This window comes from Opisthorchis viverrini (assembly GCF_000715545.1).
Source record: "Opisthorchis viverrini unplaced genomic scaffold opera_v5_302, whole genome shotgun sequence".
NCBI lineage: Eukaryota > Metazoa > Platyhelminthes > Trematoda > Opisthorchiida > Opisthorchiidae > Opisthorchis > Opisthorchis viverrini.
In genome coordinates, this window is record NW_008751962.1 from 399,533 (window position 1) to 418,331 (window position 18,799).

Sequence of the window (18,799 nt, forward strand, 5' to 3'; positions counted from 1 at the left end):
GAACTTCTGTGGGGTTTCAGTACAACTTATCATATAGATAGTGGTTGAGAGTAGCGTGTTGCCGATTTTCAACTAATTTGGAGTAGCGCTGACTGAGGCCTTTTTCATCCAGCTCGATTATCTTCACACTGTTTTCTAGTGAAACAAGAACCAGATTGCTGCTGTGACCATCTTGACAACCGTGGTCCCCAAACAGAAGCGCCATACTACTGTTCTGCAAGGCGATAGTGAGCTCAAGCCTGGATGGTGAAAGTACGTGGAAAGTCTTACTGTGAACATCTACAATCCTAGATAGACTGTGATAAAGCAGGACACGCTACAACATGACACCATATATAGAACGGATTTCTCTCTCTCTCTCTCTCTCTCTCTCTCTCTCTGCAAAGTGTTTCTCCATGCCTCAACGACTCTGTCAGAGGACGGGGGGGGGCCGTGAAGGCCACACGCGAAGAGGATAGCGGGCGTCCTAATCGAACAGATAAACGGAGTCTCCACGGACTCATCTGAAAGCATTAGAAATTCAAACTCACACTCGCTTTGATTCGCCAAAATGACTCCGGTTTGAAGGACTGGATTCGATCATGGCGTTTTACACAAAATCCCAAGGTTGGGGTTTGACAAGGACCAAACGATACCAGGTTGCTGTTGAGATTTCCATATTTCCCCTGAAGTAGAAGGACAAATACTCAGGTCTTATGCGACCAGATATGGGAAGGTTTCGTAAAACCAATCGTACGGGAATAAATAACCAAAAAGGGGATGGAAAATTTACTTTACTCGCATGGTTGTCCTAAATGTATATCTCAGTGTCCACATATTTCGAGCTGAATCATTCGAATCGAACAAGGTAAATAATAATCAATGCAAACGGAAGCCAAGTTTCACAGCATCCATGGAAATACATAAGTATCAGGAAGGTCAGCTTCCTGAAATTAACCACTGAATGTCCGAAATCTACCGAGACTCCGAGTTCCGCTAGATGTTGACCAGACAGACAACACCGCCTCAACATGCAGCGCATCACAGCCTTGTATCAAACCCAGACAGCGAGAGTCAGCGTTGATCAAGGTCAGATAACGCCCCAGCAATATGCAGCGAGTCTCAGCTCGTACTAATGCCAGTCCACGTGCGTCAGCATTGGACCAAGTTCAGACAGTGTCCCTCCAATAAATAGCTTGAGACCGTTGTACATTCGCACTCGCTTGTTCGGAATATAGCTGTTGTGTTCCTTTCTGTGAGTCCTTTTTCTCGGTAACTAGGCACTGGAGTGGGTCGGCAGCAGATACCACAGATACCATACCAAATATAACAATAAGTAAGGGTAGAAGACGCACCCACGAATTCAACTAAGCCGGTTCAACCAAGCGATGTTCGCAGTGTTCGGTGCAAATCTTCATAGCATCAACGGAGACGCATAAGTTAGGATGGACGACGCCCGAGAAGAAATCAGGAGCGTGGAATCATCGGCATCAAGTATGTCTTTCCAAGCCATAACACACACATAGATTGGCAAACTGAGTGGTTGGGATAGCATCTATAGAGAAGATGATATACCTAGTATCCCTCTTCGAAAAAGAACAAAACAGTGAGGTCAGGTGAAAACTAAGAATGAGCTAACACAATTAAAATGTATTTCCCTGGCATCGTCCACGACTGCATTGGTACTAACAGTTTTGAAAAGGAATCGCATATGCTATAGACATGAAGGCATGCATGTAGGTGGTTGGGGGTCCGTCCGCCAACCAAAAGTTCAGAGGTCAGATTCACACCCCAGTCGCATCTTCTAGCCCATGTACATGGATTGTGAAATTCACACCAGGAGCAGCTTTGGCATGTATAGTGAATTTGTGACAGGTAAGTATGACGTATGGTAGAGTCCTGAATGTTTGAAATTGCAAAGCCCGAGATGGCTCACTGGTTTGTTAAGGTACGAAATTACTCATCAGAAGGTTCAAACCCAACCCCAGTCTATCGACTGCATCTGTCTAGACTTGGGCAATCCGGCAAGTTCATTGGACTGATTAGGCAGCTAGACACCGAAACGATATTACTGCTGAAAGTTATCATTTATTGTGTAAACATGACGTACTGCTCATAAAGCCACTGAAAGCCCTTCGGCCGGTCGCTCAAGTAGGCCCAGTCCCCGAGTTTCCATCAACCTCATGTTCAACTTGAACTGGACAATCATAAAAAAGAGATTTTTCCGAGTCTGCTGTGAAAACAAATTCATGTGCAAATAAGAGCACTCGTCGACGTATGTTCTTTCTATATAAACAATCATGGGGGTTCCACGGTCATGGATGAAGGTCTATCGCTCGAACACGGCCGTACTCCAAGGCAATCAAGCACCAAGAGGTAGGAGAAAAGCCGTAGGATTTGTTTTAATTACTTTTCCTTACAAAAGCCAGTTATAAAAGCAGCTACCGTGTGACCAGTGACCTGTTAAAGAATCCGACATTATGCTCCGTGAAAACCAATCCAAATACTTGAACAAACACCGATCCGTTGATGAATTACGGTTGATCCGTTACATCACACTTGATCCAGCTCTCAACGTACCCCAAACAGTCCTTGACCCCCGCTCCCACCTGCAATCGTAGTTAATGACCGGCAGGTCCGTGGTTCGAACCCTACCTCTGCCACTCGACTTCCCCTGTCTAGGCTTGGGCAACCTGGCAGTATCCCACTCTTCGTGCTTCCTTCGGGTGGCACGGCAACTAGGCGCCGGAAGGGTGCTACAGCTGAAAAAACGTAGTTACCGTTCCTTTCTCACTGGCTTGGTAATCAAGACCCATAAATGGATCGGCAGATGACGCTGAATTTGAAAGAAGGTAGCAACGGAACGTTGACTGGCAGCACTAGAGCATGGTTTGCCTTGCGGACAAAGGCCAGTCTGGCTGTTCAGTAGGTCTTGTGTACCTCAGTTGTCAGATGGTACTGCATGGCCTAGCTCAAGTAGGCCCCTCTGAACGCTAGATGAATGAGGATATCACGTTTGGGGAGAGTGATGAAGACCTCTAAATTGGGTGTCTGCACATTCTGTTTCTTGGTAAACACTTCAGGATAATTTCTAGATTCGAAAGCTTCTCAGGTTATTGTTTTGTTTTCCAAGCTGAGCTGAATGTTGATATGAAGAGAGCTCAGTAGCTCAAAAATGTTTTGCGTTCCCTTTCGCGGATTCAAGACGACTAGAATGTCGTCAACGTAGAGCTCATAAAGAGTCAATCGGCGAAAAACATTTTCGACCCCTTGTTCAATATCAGCTAATATAGGGTCCAACAGACTCCCCAATGGACATATCAAGTGTGTTTGACGTAGAAGTCAATATTATCTGGGCACAACTAGATCGGTTGTACACCCGATTATAACGATTTTTTTTATTTACTTGGTTACAAATGAAGTTGACCGTTGCGTGGAGTGACACATGGTGAACAACGAACTGACATCTGTGCTCGAAAGGTGCTGATATGTCATGTTTTAAGCTTTTTAGTTTCTCCAAGAGTACGTTTCCATACGCCCACTAGCCATTTTGCAAATATGTATTGTAGCCAGTTAGATATGGAAGAAAATGGCCGAATGGAAACACCCGATTTGTACAGTTTTGGGAGCGAGTAGAGTTGCGACAGAGGCATCTTAGACGATCGCTTGCTTACACCTCGTGCTGTTGATCTTTCCATCCAATCCGCGTGTCAGGATAGTTGTACAACACTTAACAAGCATTACTTACTTACGATTGATCATCAACTAGCATTACGGCAACAAAGGATTAACGGAGATTTAATCCCAATTCAACCAGGCACCGACACAATTTCAAAGCCAAACAGGTTCGCATCCTACAGTCCTCATCAGCTGCCTGTCATCTGATTGTAAGCGAGCGTCGCACCGACCCAACCATCACATCCAAAATCGTGTTCAACACTGCAAATAGCACAGTTATGAATGTTGTTGAAGCCATTGCTACTCGCGAAAGGAAACCGGGCCTGGAAAAGCAGAATCAGCTTCACGTTTCGTTGTGAACAACCGTGGTAGACTGTAGAGAAAGCCTTCAGCGTGGCTATTTTTCCTATTCTGATTTGTCTATGGTTGTGTCCAATAAGACCCAGAGGGATAAATCCGAAAGTTTATGCAGAACTTCGATATTGTGCTTCATTTCCAAGTTAATAACGGGGGAAAGTTTGCTTTACAGTTGGAAAATGCATGTGGTGAATCTTGGTTTAGAACTTCACAAGAATTTGAACAGTGGACTTAATTTTTGCGAGTGCCATGAAGGGCTGACTCAATAGGGAGATTGCGATCCAATCAGAACCATTTATACAATTGACAGCAAAATTCTCGCTCAAGGCTTCTTTTGGTCAGTGTTTACCAATTTAACTTAAATATAGCCATTATGTTTAGCCATGAATTCCGAAAAGTCTACTTTCACAATCCACCATCGCTAACCACGTCACTGGTTCTCAAAGAAGTCGGCTGGAGGACAGACGAACCGTCCGTCGCTGGAGCTGGTCCACATACAATATAATTCTACAAAAGACAGACCTATGAAGGAAGGTCCTTAAAAGGACCACTCTTCATGCACGTCTAGTATACGACTCCCCGAAAGTGAAGCTGCCGCAGAAAAGGAGAGGAACTACTGGACAGCACACCTCACACACCATACTCCATCGACGACAAGGCTGATAAAGGAAAGGCTACGAATGTCGGAAATATGAAAGTTGTAAAAATGACAGCCCACAGTTTCAAAACTGGGCAAACCGGTTTTCAAAACGAGGGAGAAATGGTGACATTTGAAAGATCAGCCATCAGTTACCACCCTACATCTAAACCGAAACCCGGCTTTTTAGTCAAATCCTTTGAGAGATTCGATCATTAATTAGAACGAAAGATTTCACTAATAAGGTGATAACAAAGTTCAGGTGCAACACACTTTCGGTGCATAGCTGTTATGCCACCCGAAGGAAGTACGATGGTTGAGATACTGCCTGGCTGCCAAAGGAGCGGCCGAAATATCACGTATCTTCCGGTTAGTACGTTCGCGCCACTGAGTCATATCGTGCTCGACTTTGTTACTGACGAATGTTTATCTAAGTCACCAGTCAGTTGGAACAAACCACATTCATTCGTTTGAGGTTTGCCTCCAGCGGGACAGAAAATTCACTAATGGATAGCAATGTTAGGAACTCTCCTGAAAGTTCGTCTCGGTAAGGCTAGACAGACCTGCCCGACACTCTTGCGGCGGTCTTCCAGTCCCGACAAACCTAATACAAGACGGCAGGAGAAACATGGAGGCAGCCGTAACATGAATAAGGGAAGCGTAGTTTATCACATCCTCCTGGTTCAATAGATGCGTTTTAACCCGTCTTCACTCGGCTGAAATATGTATTCAAGGACAGGTTACGGATACCCAAGTTTGTTGAATAGATGTGCCCACAAGCAGCTTTTCGGTCATGAACACCTAGCTAGCACCAAATGTACAAAGCGGATACCACTGTGGAGACTTAAGATACGGACTAATCCACAGTGGTACGACGCGTCTTTCACCAATAGGCGTTACACATTCTCCAATGATGTCACCTACATATACTCAAGAAAGCATTTGTTTGATCAGCTGATCGAAACTGATTTGTTGAGTGGCTGTTCATCAGGTAGATTGCGTGCAGCGTTTAGTCTGCTGAGTCTAAACGAAACGATCATTCATTGGATCTGTATCTTGTAGAATAATGAAAAAAGGGATAAGCGTTGGAGGCGATGGCCCCGTCTGCGTATTGAGGACCCGCTGGTGATGCACTATAGTATCCATACACATCAACTGAAAGCAAAAGAATTAAAGTAGGATGATAACAACCTCTCGAAAACTGCAAACAAGTCCAGTGAGCAAAAACCAATTATTAAAAATAACGATCGACGAAGGAGAGAAATTGATATCTCACTTGGAAGAACTTTGTCTGAAATCGGGTAAATGCGCAACCGATCCTCAAGTCTAGTTCCTGTCGAGCATCTACGGAGAGTGACTCGTTTTTATTTGGTTGGCGGAGATTGCGTAGTGCGTTAGACAACTCTTCGTCAGTGATTGCACTGAAGTGCGCTCGGAAGATTCGTTTCTACCACAAAGAGAAGGAAACAAAGCGTGTGGAAAATTCGAGATCATCATGTCCACAACGGAACGCTGAAGAAAGCTCACGTCACTCGTAAATAAAATAAATTGTCCAGCTGTGGCATCCTCTCGGTGCCTAGCTGCCATGCCACACGAAAGAGGCACGAGAGCTTGGATACTGCCAGGTTGCAGAAGCCTAGACAGGGGAAGTCGAGTGGCAGAGGCCGGGCTCGAATCACGGACCTTCCGGTCAGTAAATTCGCGCCCTAACGACTTGGTCACGTCACTCACGAATTAAAGAAACACTTGTGCACTTGGGAGAACCTATAATAGATTACATATAGATTAGGTCAGAATACGCCACCTTTAGGCATTTTTCCATAGAAGCGATAGGAAATTCGTCTAGTGAACGTTAAGAACGAAGCCTGATGGAGTGGACAAACTACTCACCTGAACCGAATCTGACAATTCGGTGTCACTTGTGTCGTCAGAAGGGAATGCCACGAGACAAAATTGGTATAGGGTCACAGAACAGGTTATATTGTGGTATGGTTGCGGGCGGATGATCTGTGACCATCGATATGACAAAAACGAGTGTCTGATTGAGCAACAACTTCATTATAGGCAAACAGTCAGCATTCGGAACTGCAGTGGTACAGCCAAGTGTCGCACACACCAAATCATTCTCTCATGAGACAGGGACTATTCTCTACGCCTCATTCAGTGGTGCAAAATGCAAGGTGGATATTGTGGCTTGAAGGAGACTATGAAACGGTTGAATGCTGTATGTTCACTTTCCGGATAGGGTCCTAGTGGACCATCCCAAGGTAGAGACATTGTAAGAAAATACAGCTAATCTATATCAGTATTGCCTGCTTTGACAGGGCCTTCCGAAGAGGTCGCTCTCCAAAACAGACAATACCCCAGCCTAGTGTGCAACATTTAGGAAGGGAAGTCAAGCGCAGCAGACCCCTCAGCGATCAATGCCTTTCAGGCTCTTTTGTTTCAGTAATTGCTCCGGTTACTGTATGATTGCGGGATTCCAGTACGTCACAAACAGATTACCTTGGGAATGGATTTTTATTGGTCAGCCGAAAAGTTGGATATTATCATTACTGAAACAGGCAGGATGTTGACAATTTGCTACCGAACAATCTCACGAAAAGTGTGCCTAGGAAGTCGGGCTAGTTTTACTCCTAGATAGGAGCATATACTAAGTGGCTGAACTACATGATTCGATTCTCCCTCTCTGAGATTTCATCCAAGAAATGGCGATCATCCTCACTGAGCCACATGAAAGTCTGGTTGCTTGAAACCCAGAGGAACGTCCTAGAATATGAAGAGATATATCAAGGTCATACTCGTCTCAAATATACGCGTGGAGCGTTCGTGTAAATGTGATCAACGCAAACCCTATAGGTTGAAGTCCCAGTTGTTGTTCTCGAGCCGGCATAAGGCGACGAAGGACAGGCGACGCCAAGTATCACGTCACGACTGGATTGAAGCTGATTTCACCGTGATTACCTCACTCACTATAGACCGACTTTCTAAAAATGGACGCTATTACCGACTCTCCAAAGTTGTTGGAAACAGTGTCCTTTCCTCAGACAGGCATACAGACCAGACGAAGGGGACTTTACCCGCCATTCTTCAAAAATGCGCTCATCTGGTTATCCAGACCAGGAGCTCGGTGGCAAGATAATATGCATTCATGAGCCTTCGAGGCTGTATGGGGATCCACTTTCATCTTCTGGGGTTTCACCACAGTTCCAGGATTAAAGGGCTGTTTCTCAAAACGATTGACCCAGCTACCAAGGCATTTCTGTTTATCGAAGATTATTGGGGCGGTTTGAATCTTGATAGTTTCGCGAAGAGACAATTCCCAGGGATCTATAGCGTGAATTGATCGAAACAGCTCCACATTTCAGGCTTTCTTCACCTCTTCTGTTCTTTTAGCCTTCCGTGTCCACCAGGTTTCACGGATGGAGCGCAGGCCAGGTTTCAGTTGACATCTGGTGATTCGCCGCCGTAAATTACTTTTGAGAAGAGAGATTTCAGGTTTCAGTTGACATCTGGTGATTTGCCGCCGTAAATTACTTTTGAGAAGAGAGACAACACCTCTGAGATTAAAGCTGCACCAGTGTTTTTTCTGATATCCACTGCTTCCAGGCGAAATTTCCGGCACTATGCAAGGAAATAGCAGTGCCATTCCAGTACGAATTGATACCTGATCATGGAACTGCTGGAATTGAAGAGGGTTCTGGTAAAATCACTTAACTTCGGCGCCTGCCAAACTCTCAGCTGTTAGGCCAGTGGTCTACACCTTACATGAAAAGCGTAAACAGAAGTGGATCTGGATGATGACGTGGTCGGAATGCATACAAGTGTATCAAAATGATCCAAACTGCTGCAGACTGGTGGAAATGTGGTCAACTTAGATACTTGGAGGGCGCCGTGGATAGACGGTTTCGCTTATTTTTGAAGTTATTACAGCATACAAACAGTCAGCACATAGTGGGAGCACTTATTCGCTGTTATCTGTGTGAATCCATACCGACCACTCAATTGAGTCTCAGATGTGCCCACAAAAGAGGAGTCTGTGAAGAAGCTGTGCTTCGTTTTTCTAAACAATTTATGGTAATAGTTGAATCTTCCGGTGAATAGTGAACACCACTAACGTATTGCTAGAGATCAATCGGCCTTATAATTTCGGAATGGAAACAGTTGACCTAGTAGCTGGGCTTATAAAACAAAAGGCTGATTCACAGCACGGTCATCAGGATGAAGCTAACTCATAAGCTTACCGGGGGGATCATGACGCTGTGAACACAATCGATCACCTCGAAGCAGATATTTTCTCCCTCCTTATCGCAATCAAGCCAAAGAATCAGAGTATCCGCATTCTTGGCCTGTATGGTGAAGTAACTGGAGATGTAAAAATAACCTACTTCTTTACGTAAATATTCAACCATCTTCAAATTTGGATTCGCCTCTTTCTTCTCAATCGGGGCTACGAACAATTCGATCTAGGTAACAAGTGCGGAAAATTAGAGGTGTGCTGACACGTACAGGGTCCACACGGTCCCAATTGTTGTAACGGCTGAGAAAGTCAGTTGTCATGACGTGTCCACAAACTGATGTCATTTTGAAGCGAACCTGTCCTCCCATGAATGACCCGGTCCATTCGTGTACAGAACACGCTCCGTTAAACCCTCGACGGGAGGCATGACGGCCCCTTGAAAGCGATTTGGATATTGACTCTGCCAACGAGGGCTTTTCAGCCACCATAAACACAGTGGACATTTTACAGCTGAAAATAAAGACAGAAAGCAATTAGGCAATAGCTTTTCCCTAGAGTGATTGTGGATTGTTAGGGGGCCTGCGGATGAATAGTCGGCAACAAGGGTTTCAGCATTAGTTCAAGACGAGACTGAAAAAATTCACAACCAACACGAAGTAACATAGGCAGCACGGACTACCAATCTGCCATAAAGGCTGTAAGAAATGAAAATAGCCTAGCTGTAGCATTCGTTCGGTGCCTAGCAGCCTGCAACCTGAAGGAAGCACAGGAGCTGGAATACTACCAGGTTGCCTAAGCCTAGACAGGGTAAGTCAAGATGCAGAGGTCGGGGTCGAACCGCGGATATTCCGGCTAGTAAATTCGCGCTCTAGCCAAAGCCATATCACCGCCAGGAAATAGAAAAAATTGCGTCCATCGAGAGTGCTTTAAGCTTATCACCTATTAGTGGTCAATATCGTTCACAAGATAAAAGTAAAAACGGAGCTTTCATTGCGATCCTGTGTATTATGAAAGGAGAATAGTGTCGTTATAATCTAGCAGTTTACGAGGGTCGTTGACGAATCATACTGATCTGAGAGGTTTACGTACCAATTTGTGCCATTTAGGTGATTGGGGAATTATTCATTTTGTTTCGAAGTCAAAAGTATCCACGTGCGCAGACCACATCAAAGTCTTACGAAATAGTACACACACACACAAATAGTACATTCAAGCAACTAGGCCATTCGAGACTTAATGTTCACCTCCGTGGACCATTGCCTTCGTAACATGTGATTCTTGACTATTATCAATACTTTCGTCTCCCGTTTGCATTGGATCCCGGTATATGGAAGCACCTTCAGTTATCAGATTTTTTTGGTCAGTAATTGGGCTTCCGGAAACATTACTGTTTGGGCGCTCTCAGCTGCGGACTTCGGGTGACTCTCTATCTGCCACACTTGACTGCATCAGCATTGGTATACCTCTGAGCTCTCGAAATGTTTCCTTGCTTGATTGGGTACCACCAAACAGTCATACCTGCGCCGTTCGTTTGTCCACTTATATAGCGCTTCGCATTGATCAAAATACGAATCATTCGACGGCCAAAGTTTCTACATATGTACCGACCTAATGTAGGTCGGTTTTGATGGATATGTTTTATCGAGAAATAACAACCCATTCACCAATCATGAAAAATTCAGTCTTAATGGCTAGGGATTTCAATCCGCAAGTAGTTGCATGCCTGGTTGGGACCTAAAGAATAACTCAACCTCTCCTGTCTAGGCTTGAGCAGCCTGAAATTATCTCAGCCCTCATGTTTACTTCAGGTGGCATGGCTCCCAGACACCGAAAGGATGTTACAGCTGGAAGATTTTGTATTATAATTAACCACAGATACTACTGGAATTTTCAAATACAAGGGACGTTAGTGTCTGCAGCAGAATACTTCAGGCAACATTACTTGGCCATCTGCCCTTAGCCCTGTTTGTCATTCGGTCCGCAGCTTCCAAGCCCTAGTTTATGGATTAAGATCTTCCACAATTATTGAAGTACTTATATGGATTTTTGTCTCGAAGCGCCGATGGGTAGCCAGTCCAGATGAGCTTCCCTTGGTTAAAATAAACAAGATGTGACTGTCTTGAAAATTACCTGAGAATAAGACTGTGTTCCTAACAGCTACGACCAGTTAATCATTTTGCCCGCATTCAAAAAGATACACGAAACAACATTTCCAATCAGAGGTATCATCCTGACGCCTGCCATAGCGCGGCTGCCGGCCGTAGTTTTATTCGACAGCATAACATCAGTGCTCAGGACCGATGCTTCCATCCCGTACACTCATGATTTAATTGAAACCCGACCTCTGTCTCTCGACTTTCCCTGTCTAGGCTTGGGCAACCTGACAGTATCTCAGCCGTCGTGCTTCCTTCGGGTGGCATGGCAGCTAGGCACCGAAAGGGCGCTACAGCCGAACGATTTTTTTACTGTATGGATGGATGGATTGGATGTTTTTGGTAGGCGCATTCCCCGGGTTTCCGTCAACCTTATGTTCTACTTGAAACCAAATTGCACGAAATTAGCGAATATACACTCATTTGCAAAAGCGGATGGGGAAGAGACGGCGTTAATCTACCACAATCGTTCAGAGGTGCCTACAACTCCAGATTCGCTCAGACAACCCGGGTAGAAAGAGGTAGAACGAACGCCATTGACATCGACCAGCAGTCGTATCTTGCAGCGTCGAGCCAACACACGGGTGTACATGTGACACCTATCCTAAAAGATGTTAGACTAACGGCACTCGCATATTTCGTAATCTCTTACATATCCCTCCACCGAGGCAAAGCTTGACCAAATCTTTGATTCCGCCACTCTGAATTTGGCACGAATAACAGCACTCTTTTGGGCAAACGATGGTTCATCACACGCAATACATATGATGTGAGAACTGACTCCGGCACTTGAGACGCAAATCCGACAGCAGCAAGCAATATTCCATCCGGATACAAGGTGCGTTGATAAAACAACCTTACCTCAAATGCTTGAGCACCCCCATACACCTCACCGGCCAGAAAATGCTGTTTTGTTCAACTCCAAAAGGGCTTTCGACTCAAGAGATAGGTCATCTAGCCGATTAGAGATGCCTTCTCACACTTCCAGCCGTGTAAGGCTTATAATTAACCACTCAAATTACCCACAACTAGCTAGGTTTGAAAATAACGCCTTCTATCTCAGTCTATTATATTTCATTATCGATATCATGATTGAATACAAACGTCAAGGGGTCGAAATTATCCGTCGGAGGGTCCACAGCACTCTGTGACCTGTAACCGCCGCTCAAGCCGTATGCCGTTGTCTTAAGGTTATTAAGCACAATTAAGAGTAGGTCGTCAAACTAAGACTTTTGTGATGACTGTATACCTGTCAGTATATATGAGCTACTCCTCGATGCTCGGGCCTAGGGTAGTGCAATGTCTTACACATGCAGGGGGCGAGACGGCTCAATTGGTTAGAGCGCGAATTTACTGACCGGAAGGTCCGTCGTTCAAATCCGACCTCCGCCACTCGACTTCCCCTGTCTAGGCTTGGGCAACCTGGCAGTATCCCAGTCCTCGTGCTTCCTTCGGGTGGCATGGCAGCTAGGCACCGGAAGGGTGCTACAGCTGAACGCTTTCTTTCTTTCTTACACATGCAACCCATCCAGTCTTTTCTCTGACAAAGTTAGCCAAGGCAGAAATCCAATCAAAGTTCGTCAGGATACAACGCGAAGCGTTTAAACTATCAGAATCACTGCACGGTTGCTCCAGCATTTATGTTACCGGTTAGCACAGACTTTGGAATGAACGATAATACTGATCTTGTGGCTAATCCGCCCCATCTGGTTGTCGCTTATTATCGGTTCACAGTGACATCTTAGTGACGGTCTCGCAGGAAATCAACGACGATGGCAGAAGGTCGTCTTCTTGAAGCATGGCCGGGAGAGAATTGCATTCTATTGAATAGTTTGCCGAAGTCTACGGTTGTCATACCTGTTCGATAGACCAACCTGATCCAGCTCCCGCGGGAGGGTGGTGAGTTCACCACATAAGACTCACGGATTGATACACGGAATTAAGGCTTCTGCCCAAGTTTCCCGGGTCGGTTTTGTTCTTGTCGTTCACCTGAAAGGCACAGGTAAAAAAGGGTGTAGCGCTGCTCTTTATGTTCTCTGAGCGGGGCAGTATGCTTACCAGCGCAAGGATTCGCGTACATGTCTAATAGTGCTTTGAACTGGGATCTAGAATGAGCGTGGACCACTCTCGGGGGAAGGTTATTCCACGCAGCTACTACCCAAAATGAGAAAATGTTTTGCCTAATGAATGTGTGGGCTCTGAGCTCGAAAGCCTTCTTACTACGTCGCCGCCATGTGTTTGTTGTTGATCAACGGTGAAAAACCTGTTGGTCAAGCTTTGTTCAAACAGTGCATAAAGAAGAATTAGGTCCCCTCGGAGGCGAAGTCAAGCACCGCGAGACGCGTTTCGTAGTCCACGGCCTTGAAGCCGGCAACCAATTTCGTAGCGGCTCGCTGGACACGCTCAATAAGGGTGACGTCTTTCGTGCGTCCTGAATAGACAACCTGGTTGGCGTATTCAATGAGTGGTCTGACGTAGGCCTTATAGTCTTTGGGAGTCCATGCGAGTAATATGGGAGGTGCACCGAATCATCCCTAAAATGGCAAATGCCTTTTGGGCCGACCTCTGAGGGAGCAGTGAGAAGGACAAGTTTGAGGAGACCCAGATTCCCAGATCCTTTTGAGCATCTATCCCCGTCATGTCTTCTGATCCCTTCTCACCATGAATGACAAAGACATTCACTGAGTATCCTCCAAATGACATATGGACGTACTTTTCGTCATGCAGAGGAAGGTGCCAGTCCAAGGACTACTGATGCGCAGCGTCTACATCCGTTGTTCAGTCCAACGACCACTACACAGGAGTTCGGACAGCAAGCTCTTTAATGTTGTTCCAGTATCCATCATTCAAATCTCCATTATCTTTAGCATGATCTAGGGCAGGCCGACTGACTGGCCGACGGTAAGTAGGTTTTGTTTCACTGTCTCCTGTCCAAGGGGTTGTTGCCTTGATTGGGTCGACGTCTCGAGAGCTGGCTCCGGACCGGACGGGGTTATACCTTGATTGATCTGAATATAGGCCAATCAGGATGTAGAATTTACCCCAACGCTCCTGGTTCGACCACAAGGATTCTGGCATGACCATGCAGAAAATCAAATAATAACTAACCACGAACAACATAGGTGGCGTTTTGATGAAAAACTACATAGTGGAATCAACATTTGTCTGAAAAAGTCGCTATGTATTTGCAAAAAGCTCGGTGTTGGTGGTAACGTGTCAAATCCATGGACGTCCGAATGAGTAATATTTTGCCCTGTTCTGGACATATAATTGTGTTCCATCGCTCTCAAAGTTCACAAAATTAAGAAATCCGTTCAACACGGTGGTAGAGCTGTCAATTGTTTCTGTTTTTTGGTCAGCGACTTCTAGTCTGACACACTTGACAGTTTTACTCATGTTTATATTAAACGTATGCAAGTAACCCAATGATTTCGTTACTTTGCAGGTGACAATTTGACTTGCTTCGTTTAATCACTGTATGGCTACTGGAGTGTGCGGTAACACTGTGCCAGTTTGAATGTGTCTCATACAAAGGTTACCTGTATGCAAGTGTACTAATGGCGCGCTTGATTGTTTCGTTGAGATGGCATGTTGTTGTCATCACTGTGACATCTGCTGCTCATTATCAGGGAACGGTTTCCTCACATATATCCGAGAAACCGCGGCCTATCTTTGAACCCTGTAACTCATCGTGAAAATTGAGTTCTTCTATCCGCCACATTTGAATAAACGAAGCACTAACCATCTAGACGCATTATGCTATTTCAAATTTTATCAGAAGTTTGCAACTGTAACTTCCACTTATATCCGCTGGATCGTGTTTAGCCGACTGTGTTGGGTAGACTGTGACAGAGCAAACGGTTATCACTGTCATCCTGTTGTCGGGATAATCCCTTTTTAATCTACGGTTTCATCTGCACCGGCTAAATTGCTTGGCCCTACACCACTTAGGGTGGTAGTAATGGAAAGATTATGTTAACAACGCAAGATTTTCCCCATCAGGGCTGTTTATCGAGCACCACATTCACCTCAGTTGTAGTCAACAAACTTTTCGGTACTCCCACTAACGGTCTTACTCACTATTGAGTTAAAAGAATCATCTGGAGGACCGTTCGTCCGGTGAACATTGTCCACCTGCGGTGGTGATAGGTAAAAATATCCAAATGGTTTGCGAACTTATGGGTAACATTCACTTGATTTAACATTCATTTAAATTCGGATGTATCATAGTGACATTTCTTCGCGTTTGCAAATACGAGGAGTTCATGAAAGACTATGCGGGGCTTCTAAAAATGTAACGGCTCGTGTGCACTACTTGACTATTTTTGCTTGCTTCGGTTACACTCCGCGTTTGCAAAAGGTACAATGCTTTTTACTACGTAATCTCGGGCTACTTACAAGGTTAACACATGCCAGATGTACTCACATTAAGTAAAATGAATAGACCTGCAACCCGATGCGGAATAATACTGCACCAGCATACTTCACCTAGATACAGCAGCAATGAACACCATTTCTATGCACACTACCGACTTGTGTCTAACAGTCATCCTGTTCGGTAGGCGCAACACGAAATAGCCGACAGTTGGCATGTTGTATTTGCTTAAAGCCCAACGTATTTTATCACGCAAGCTTTTGTTTCAAGGTGTGTGCGATGGCAGTGCTGTCAACATAAATCGGTGTTACCTAAAGCGCAACCCAGCGACTACGTATAACCATGCAGTCGCGCGGTAGGTGTCTACTGCGCGTCTACAATTCTTCTAAGAGATATCCGGGAGAAATTCTTTTCATCGGTGTTCTGTTCATCCGCCACGGTACATCTGTGAATCACTTGGTCATATTTTCATACTGGATCCTTCAGTGGAAACCAGCATCCATCCGAAAATTAAATTGAACATTACTATTATATGAGTAAATTCTTTCGGACCATTTAGGTACCAGAACCCTGTTGGTCCAGTTGAACGGTGATTGTATCCCCGTACCACGTCGAGGATGGGTGGTTTTGTGCGTGCGCATTAAAATAAGGGTGAACGGAAATGTCGGTGTCTTATTGTGCAACATTACTAATTACATTTAATTTTAGGCAAAATGCTCCATTNATGAGATTTGATCTTGCTACTCCCCCAATTTTAGCCAGCCATCTACGTCTAGTGCATTTGGCAAATATTCAATTTATTACAATTATCTACTTCACATCGACTGTGTTTGCTGAATTCGACCACATTTCTCATTGTGCCATTGCTAGGTGAGCGTCGTCCGTCACGTAGGCATTTGTTCCCGCTATACGTGCCAGAATTGTTCCAACAGATCACTTACATCTGACTGATCAACTATGCTGACGTTAGTCAGCGGTGTGTGATGAACCCACTACTTCCAACTTCACCACTAGTATATAAGTATTTTCATTCCGATTTTCAACTTTTTAATAATAGCAACAGCTAATGGAGATATCTGAGATCGTTATTCCAGATCTTTTCACCCTATTTTGTAAATAAAAACTAATTCACATTTTTGCGGAGGTCAAAGGGATCGAGCACGATCCATGCAATCTTCGCGCGCTTGGAACTCTCGGAACACTTTGGAACTACAGGCTCCATTATTAAACTCCTGTCTCAAATATTCGGTGTGCATAATTCCCTATTCAATATTCAAGCTCGATTTCTCAATAATATAAACAAGTTATTGAATATTTCCCACGTATGTGTGTCATACGTAAGGAATTTGCCGCCCTAATCTCATCAAGGTGGATATGAATCGGCAAGATTGCTTCATTGCCGAAGAAGGTTTTCGATCACTGAGAAATATGAATATATAATCCCGGTCAAAGTGGCGAGTTGGATGGAGTCCGACGCCGATATCCTGAAAGCTTTTCACCTAACGCCTGTGTCCCACTCATCCTAAAGCATGTACTATAATTAATTAACCTGCCCGTACTTTTGAACAGAGAAAGTATGCAAAGTAACCTCCTAAAGAAAATCTTGTTCTAACGCAACATTTTTATTATTTGTCTAGTATAGCAATCTTCACGCCGCTTTTCATACTTGCAGAACAGCTGCCGTACATTATGTTTAGGAGACAAATTCAGTAGCTCGCAAAAAAGCTGACGTGATAATCGGACGGAATCAGTAACCACACCTGCTATATGAATTATGAGATTAGAAGGTCAAAAGAAATCTAACGCGGCGTGAATCCACCTAACTTCACGGATTTCACGGATTGATACACAGGATCGAGGCTTTTGCCCAAGTTTCCCGGGTCGGTTTTGTTCTTGTCGGTCAGTGGCTGTCGTTCACCTGAAAGGCACAAGTGATGTAGTTTCTGAGCTGTCTATGATTCCAAAGGGAACTGGCAGTGTGGCTGGACGAAGCAGCATAATATGGGGTTTGGGGTGCACTTGAGAAAAAACGGAAGACAACCGGGATGCCGAACTTATCAATAACATTCAGCGGTGTCCATTCTACAGGTGTTTGATAACCAACTGAACTGGGAGCTCTTGAAATCGTAAGCTTGGGCCCAGTTAGGGCGCTTCAACTCGTTTGATACCTCTTCATTGCTGTTTGTGACAAAATATATAAAACTGCGACAACATGTTTGTTGACAGATCAAAGCGAGACGTTGCTTGGCCTTTGCATTGGCAGGAAAAGCGGAAAAGCCGGAGATCGCACAGCAATTAGTTTCTCACCCGTCACTCGGGAAGGCCTCGCTCTCGTAATCGAGTCTGCTCTTAGAAATTCGCCGGCAGCTTTTAGTGTATACACCGGGCTCGTACCATCTTGCCCATAAATCCGTCGTCGAAGAAAGCGTTCCACTTCTGTTCAGAAATTTATCTGACGGGGATCAACAGAAAGAGTAACACAGCATTAGCTGAAGGTACCCGAAGCAAGAGTGTATTACTCCGGGCAACTTCAGATAGCCGATTATAGCCTTGTGCCGGAAGAGCACAGGATGGACATCTGAATCCCTAATACGCCTTTAGTACTGAGAGCACTTGATGGACAACCTGATACGCATATAAGATCAGTGTCAGTTATTCGAGTGTATGCGACGAATATTCCCAGCTTAGGCTGAGCCGTGATAAATTCTGCCCCAGCTGTCGTCAGGCGGACAACATCCTCTACGATGTTAGGAGTCGAGCTGCTTGAACTGGCTAACAGTCACTTCAAATCGACCGATAGGTAATAGACCAACCATAGATCCGAATGCAGCGCACTATTGGCCGGGATATAGGTCAATCTGAATCGAGCAGTTTTAGCAAAGCACTTCATGCGCACTGCAAAGCGTCTAACTCAAGAAAGTAAAAAACAATTTGGGCTAACTGTGTTAATGAGGCCGTGGCGATCTGCGTTTGTCTCCGGCACAGGTCGTCCAAAATTCGCGCAGTCCATTCTGCCATAACGATTGAGACCACTGGGCACGTGTCAACATTATATTGTCAGTTTACGGGATAACCAACGTTGATGGCAACTGTCCGATGCGTCGTTTCATTCACCGGTTTACAATAGAGTCAGTGAATAGGGGCAGAATATGGCCATGTCAATCAGTTGTGCAATATCCGATAAAATAGGACCAAAGTAACAATTAGTTGGGGTAAATCTCTTTGTTGTCTGATTTCGAAAGCAGCCCAGCCTTAAATCAGTGAATAAGAATATGGCCATGTCAATCAGTTGTGCAATATCCGATAAAATAGGACCAAAGTAACAATTAGTTGGGGTAAATCTCTTTTCTTTGTGATTTCGAAAGCAGCCCAGCCTTAAA

The 18,799-nt window shown here is 44.8% G+C and overlaps 2 protein-coding genes across 2 annotated transcripts in view; one reads left to right on the plus strand and one right to left on the minus strand.

Moving 5' to 3' along the window:
• Positions 1-943, plus strand: part of T265_09784 (hypothetical protein) — a gene marked incomplete at both ends in the record, with an annotated part of 9,781 nt that extends 8,838 nt beyond the window's left edge. The window contains one exon of the mRNA XM_009175958.1: positions 808-943. Coding sequence (XP_009174222.1) covers positions 808-943 — 136 coding nt within the window. The remainder of the gene's footprint in view (positions 1-807) is intronic.
• T265_09785 (hypothetical protein) overlaps positions 1-9,394 on the minus strand; it is a gene marked incomplete at both ends in the record, with an annotated part of 28,961 nt that extends 19,567 nt beyond the window's left edge. Inside the window, 3 exons of the mRNA XM_009175959.1 lie at positions 8,896-9,000; positions 9,040-9,117; positions 9,161-9,394. Coding sequence (XP_009174223.1) covers positions 8,896-9,000; positions 9,040-9,117; positions 9,161-9,394 — 417 coding nt within the window. The remainder of the gene's footprint in view (positions 1-8,895; positions 9,001-9,039; positions 9,118-9,160) is intronic.
• Positions 9,395-18,799: the final 9,405 nt, after the last annotated feature.